Source organism: Pinus tabuliformis, chromosome 5_2, assembly GCF_031772625.1.
Source record: "Pinus tabuliformis cultivar Carrire ecotype Pingquan chromosome 5_2, CPIR1, whole genome shotgun sequence".
Taxonomy (NCBI): Eukaryota; Viridiplantae; Streptophyta; class Pinopsida; order Pinales; family Pinaceae; genus Pinus; species Pinus tabuliformis.
In genome coordinates, this window is record NC_142306.1 from 994,369,128 (window position 1) to 994,375,627 (window position 6,500).

Genomic DNA, 6,500 nt, shown 5'->3' on the forward strand with positions numbered 1-6,500 from the left:
TCATTGGGACCCAGGGGCATCTAAGCCATCAAAGTCACCTTGGGATTGCACTCTAAACCATCGAAGTCTCCTGGGGAGCGGGGATTACCTGGTGATTGCACTCTAAGCCATCAAAGTCTCACGGGGATCACCTAGGGATCGCACTCTAAGCCATCAAAGTCTCATAGGGATTGCACTCGGCCTAGGCCACACCAGCCCTAAGCTAACTCGATTTTAGCACGTCTCATCCCCACAACTCGGCTCAACAACCTCCTTGATGTTTGATCTAGCTAGTGGAACTTGACAATTCATATAATTTTTTTAATTAATTAATTTAATTAAAAAAGTAAAAAAATTAATTAAAAAAGAAAAAAACGTAACTACTTTGAAGATAAATCTCAACTTTTAATTTGTAACTACTATTAAAAATATTCTAAAATATTTTATAAAAATTAAATTATTCATATCTACATAATAATTATTGATAATTAAATTAAAATTTTAAATACCTTATTTTAAAATAAATATATCTATAAAAATAATAATAACAAATTTAAACCAATTTAAAATTACAATTATAATCATTACATAATACACTAACAAATTTAAACCAATTTCAAATTATGATTATAATCATAGTCATTTTGATTAAACAGATTTCAAATTACGATTTTAATCAATGCAATTGTCATTTTGATCATGATGGATTGAAAAGTTCGAAAGTTACTTTAAATTTTGTTTATTTATTTATTTTAAATGATAATTATGATTTGTTTTTATTTATTAATATTTTTTTATTGGGATGTGTTTTGAGATAGTTTGTGTTATAATTAGATATGAATATCAGCGTAGATCCATCTTAAATACAGATCTAACATGCGCTGAGAGGGATCCAATTTTTTCACATGCAAATTTTGTTATGAGCAAACATTTTTTAAATATTTTGTATAGTTATTTATTTATTTTAGATTTTTTTTAATTTTCATTTTGGCCGACATGAGAAAAATTCCAACTTTGATGATGGATGCACAACCTTACACATCATAACGGGTTGTAAAATGAGCCTCTAGGCTCAATGAATGTAGTGATGGATACAATTAACTAGATATGAATATGGTTGTCTTTGAAATTTAGATTTTTTAAATATTTTTTAATTAATATATACGAGAGTGAAATTTTAAAGTATTTTTTCATATTTAAGGGATGAGTTGGTCGTGGAAGTTTATTCTCAAGAGAATAAAAAAGAGATTAACTAGTGATTAGCAATAATTAATAATAATATAAAAAAATGATTTCTAACTCTAGGCTAATTAAGGTAACCCTTAAAGCTATATATTTTAATTTATATATTATATATATTTTAATTTAATTTCAATATATATTTTACTTTATTTATTTTTCATACGACTTAGGATGCTTACTTTTCACTGTTACAAGTAGCAACAATAAATCTAGTCTACAAAGTGAGTGAATTGATGTCATGATATGGAGTAAGTGTCATAGTGCTTATTACATAATAAAGTCTCTTGGTAATTAAATGATATTTTTTAAATGGATTGTAGGATGTCATGTAACTAAGTTCAATTGAAAAGTATACCAATTGAAAAGCATACTAATACCACATAATCAGATATTCTTAAACATTATTTTTACGTCGATAGCCATGTTATGTATTAGAATTGTCCTTTAGGAATTTGCAATCTTTAAATAAAACAAGAAGGGTTGCAGAGGCATCAAGTCCCTGCCAAATTTGGACAGAATAAAAAGTCAAGATTAGATAGCAACCTCCATGGTAGTTACTTGTATAATGCTCCCAAACATATAAGAGATCCAACAAGGCTCCACTAAGTAGTTACTTTCAGAATGCTCCCAAACATATAAGAGATCCAACAAGGCTCCACCAAAACCAAGTCTACAGTCAAAACCAGAGCCGAAGTTTAGAAGTACATGCAGGCTACCATTAATCCCAGATCCCTTATAATCCAATTACTTGCACTCCAAATATTAGAAAATTGATCAAACCTGGCCAAATCCTGTCTAAAGGAAGACATTATATTGCAGCTTCAAAAGAGAGAAAATTAGTTTCAGGGGTAGTCTAAGTTTCACACAATAAAAGTTCCATGAGTTTCAGAACCCTGGCATTTTAAAGCAACCCAGATGCTCGGAAAATCAACTGTAGTTCTGGATTGGCCAGAAATTTGAATGCTCCCAAACATATAAGAGATCCAACAAGGCTCCACCAAAACCAAATCTACAGTCAAAACCAGAGCCGAAGTTTAGAAGTACATGCAGGTTGCCATTAATCCCGGATCCCTTATAATCCAATTACTTGCACTCCAAATATTAGAAAATTAATCAAGCCTGGCCAAATCCTATCTAAAGGAAGACATTAGATTGCAGCTTCAAAAGAGAGAAAATTAGTTTCAGGGGTAGCCTGAGTTTCACACAATCAAAGTTCCATGAGTTTCAGAACCCTGGCATTTTAAAGCAACCCAGATGCTCAGAAAATCAACTGTAGTTCTGGATTGGCCAGAAATTTAAATTGTTAGGTCACTGGATTCCAGCGAGGGAGGGAAGAATGCTACATGAATAGACTGCCCCTTAAGCACTAGGTGTGGGAATGTAAGGCAGCACAAAGATTCTGGGACTGGATAGCAGATGAGTACTACTCACTCTTCATCACCAGCCTTCATTGGCAGGACCCATGAGCTATACTTGGTGATAAGTGGATGATTAAATAGGTAGGGAAAAGCACATGGGACCACATGCAATTATTTGGCATCTCCTTCAAGTGGAAAAGGCAATACCAAGCAAACTTTAGTGAAGATTCAATAAAACTGCACCTAGTTGAATTGTCGGATTACAAATCAGATTAAGCAATTTAGTATTGTGCTCACTGCTAAGATAGGCACTTTTAGAAAAGAGTTGGGACTCTCCAGATACAATGGGTGCTAAAGCAAATATGCTGGGTGACCCAGTAATGCAAAGTTGTATGGTGTATTTTTTTGTGCTTCAAGAAATATAAGTTGTATTCTTGCAGGATGGAAATTTATTTTAAAATTTAAAAAATTTGGCTAATCTCATTAGTCTTTAACATGTAAACTGTAAAATATTTGGCAATATTTACCTGACCAGTTCTTCTGTCAAGCTCTTTAGAAAGATAAATCCTACCCTCTGAATCCTGCCACAAACTGATAAATCTAGAGCTCTGGAAGCGTTCACATCCTGCTCCATCATCTGCCAAAGGATTCCAACCATTCGAAACCATGAGAATGTCCAATTAAACTTGGGTGAATCTGATGTGATATGCATAGCATTGAGGTTGCATAGCACAGATCCACTTAAACTTGGAAAACTCTGATGTGATATGCAAAGCCTTGAAGTTGCGAAGCTTGAAGATGCATCAAATTGAGGGTGAGGTGTTCTACTAACTCTGTTTTTGTGTTATTGACTGTACATGTAAGGATGCATTGAATCTAGATTGTATATTAGTGGCATTGAATAGGGACACTAGCACAAACCCATTTAAACTTTGGTGATTCTGAGGGTGCCTTTCATATGAATTGCACACCGAGTTTGTGAAGCTTGCGGATGTATAACTTGAATTCACAGAAATGGCTGACCTATCAAATTGTGGAACTTGAGATGTACAAAGTCAAAATATCAGACCCCCAAACCCAGTTTTAAATAGGTTTGTGCTACTAGTAATCCTATAAGGTCCCAAGTAAACAACAAAATGAAGATATATCACTGTTGAGCCAAGGCCATACAATTTTTCCCCTTGTGTAAATGTCTGATTTGAACAAAACAAATGTTAGATAATATTTTTCATCGTAGATGTGTAGGGCATAAGGAACGTGTCACCTTGAGGAGTCTTTCCAGAGACACTATTTTTCCTGACATCAAAAATAGCAAGATGAGGGAGGTCTGTAAGAGTTGTCGGTATGGGCCCAAAAAGTGAGTTGAAGCTGAGGTCCAACCTTGTCAGTGAGGTTAGAACTCCCAATGATGATGGTGTTGCACTGTTTAAATGGTTGTTTTGCACGGCAAGAACATTGATCTTCTTCAGAGACCCCAACTCCATAGGTATAGACACTGTCAACTTGTTGCAGCATAGCTGGAGTGTTACAAATGCAAATATGTGTTTGTTTCAATCTTAGTTAGCCCAACAGAACAAATGCTTTACTACTTGTTTCTGTTAAAAAAAGACATAAATGTAGACTCTGTGTGTTTGAGGTAGAGTGTATACCTTGCAAGCTAGACATGGCTCCCAGCCCCTTGGGAATGGGACCAAAGAGCCCATTGACATTAAGATAAAGGTCCAGCAGCTCAGTTAAGTTAGAAAGCTCTCTGGGTATCTCCCCTCCAAGGCTGTTGTAATGCAAATAAAGTCCAGTGACGCCAAATCCGCAACTCTGACAGTCCCCGTGTCGGTTTTCATATGGATAAACTGCGCATTGATAAAGTTAAGATGATCAGGGCAAAGCCTCAACATGATCGATTATGCAATTGATCTAATTATATACCAGATCCATTTGGTTTCCTCAAAACATAACCTCTCAGAAAAAATTTGTTGTCTAAAATATTGCATTTTCGGATTGCAGAATATGAATGAACCCACGAGATTTGAAACCGTTACCATCGACTGCCGATTGAAAAAAGATCTTAAATTCGTTTGAAAAACTTACACGAGATTTCAAATCCGTGAGCTGGACTTGTGTGAACTGACTTTGGAGCCATGGATCCGAGACCAAGACGCCTACAAACCCCGCCATCTTCGATAAATTGGTCAACAATCCACTGCCCCCGAGCCTTCAACTCTATCTGCTCTGCCTCCGAGCCTTCAAAGCTTTATATGCTTTGCTTTGCTTTGCTCTGCTCTGCACTGGTAGGGAATGAATGGCTGAAACAAAAGCAAATAGAGCCCGTTGCTCCGTACAAGAAATCCACGAAAGAAAAAACCCACCTATAGTTTGCAGAAGAGAAAGTTGAACTTGCAATGCAAGGGGTAGCATTTGAACGCTCAAACAATGAAAATATATGAAAAAGGGGAAAACAAAATTTTATAAACCCTTAACAGAGATAAAGTGAAAAAAGGATAAAGAACAAAAATTAAAGGAGAAACTCACCTTTTGCAGAGGGTACTAGACTCTACCATTTATCCTTGATGCCATAGTAAAATTTCAAAGTCAGAGAGACGGCATGCAAATTAAAAAGCAAAGGAAAAAAAAATTCTTACAGTTAGCCATTGTGCCACTTGAAATACCCTTTGTCCACTGTATGCACTTCAAAGAAAAGAAACTATGAAATTTGATGAGCCCAAAAAGATATACAGAGTTGAGCATCGCTATCGCAAGGTCAAAACCTGTAACATAAACTTTCAGATAGAAAATAAGTATTCTGTCAAACAGAACGGCAAGACAGATGAATCATATTTATATACGCGGTATAGAGATATTGAATTTCAAACCCTAGGTTGCAATCAGGGAAATTTTAAACAAAACAAGCTATAGCTCCGGTATTCATAAAAATTCAAAGATCGAACCCCAATATTTTCCATGCCGTCCAAAATTCTTATTTTTATGATTTAAATAAGTTGAAGATCGAACTCTCAAAATGTTTTTCTCAGATAATTAATTGGTAATGGAAATAAGAGAAGATCAAATACCTAAGAATCATACAGAATTTCGCGGAAATTTTGATCTATAGAAAAAATATTATGATATCCTGTCTAATCAATGATTACAAAATAAGTAGAAATTTGAAAACCACTGCAATAGAACACCAATTGAGAAAATGTACCAGGTTTTTGAAAAGGTTAACAATATATGCAACATAAGTTGTAGAGACATGGACTCCACCGCGGAATGAACGAGGCCGAGGAATGAACAAGGCCGAGGTTAAGGCGGGCCTCAAGGAGGGCACGAGGCTGAGGAATGAACAATGTCGAGGTTAAGGAGGGCAGAGTTTTGATAAATGGAACGATGAGACACATAGCCCTCATGGTGGGTCCCACATAACGTTTTGTGTAGGATGATTACTATGCTATGTGTAGTTGTAATTTATAAAATTTGCATTTGCATGCGCTACACGTGCCTCCTGCCTCACCGAGAGGTGTAACCAGAGAACGATTGCCTTGAAGAAACTCAATTGCCAAACACAAACACATAGTTTTTCACATTGTCAATTCAACGAGTTATTCTGTTGGTTCAACATAAGTACCACCAGCAGCACTTGAAGCAGCGGCTTATTCTGTTGATTATGACCTTCGTGATCGAGATGCAGCACTTGAAGCAGCGGCTTATTCTGTTGATTATGACCTTCGTGATCGAGATGTAGTAGATCCATCCACAGATCTATCAGTTCCAGTTGTTGATCCGGTTGTTTAAGCCATTTAGTAAGTGGATTAAGCTTTTGACTCTGTTCATTATGCAGTTGCTGAAGCTATTGATTGAGCCAAAGATCCATAGCCATATCTCGTAGCAACAGATCCTTTAGCTCGAGCATATCCATATCATACA

General features: G+C 35.8%; 1 protein-coding gene across 3 annotated transcripts; it reads right to left on the minus strand.

Moving 5' to 3' along the window:
* Positions 1-1,645: 1,645 nt before the first annotated feature.
* Positions 1,646-6,141, minus strand: LOC149162638 (uncharacterized). 3 transcript variants are annotated; one of them, XM_089435750.1, is made up of 4 exons: positions 4,668-6,141; positions 4,229-4,429; positions 3,107-3,216; positions 1,646-2,230 (listed from the first exon to the last, which is right to left on the minus strand). In XM_089435750.1, exons 1-4 carry the CDS (start codon positions 4,717-4,719, stop codon positions 2,123-2,125), a joined length of 471 nt encoding a protein of 156 aa, XP_089291876.1. In that variant the 5' UTR covers positions 4,720-6,141; the 3' UTR covers positions 1,646-2,122. The 3 variants fall into 3 exon arrangements, 2 of the variants coding, with proteins under 2 accessions (XP_089291876.1, XP_089291877.1); XR_016261572.1 differs by having other exon boundaries at positions 2,200-2,230; positions 3,107-4,096; XM_089435751.1 differs by lacking the exon at positions 1,646-2,230 and having other exon boundaries at positions 3,083-4,096.
* Between the last annotated feature and the right edge of the window lie 359 nt (positions 6,142-6,500).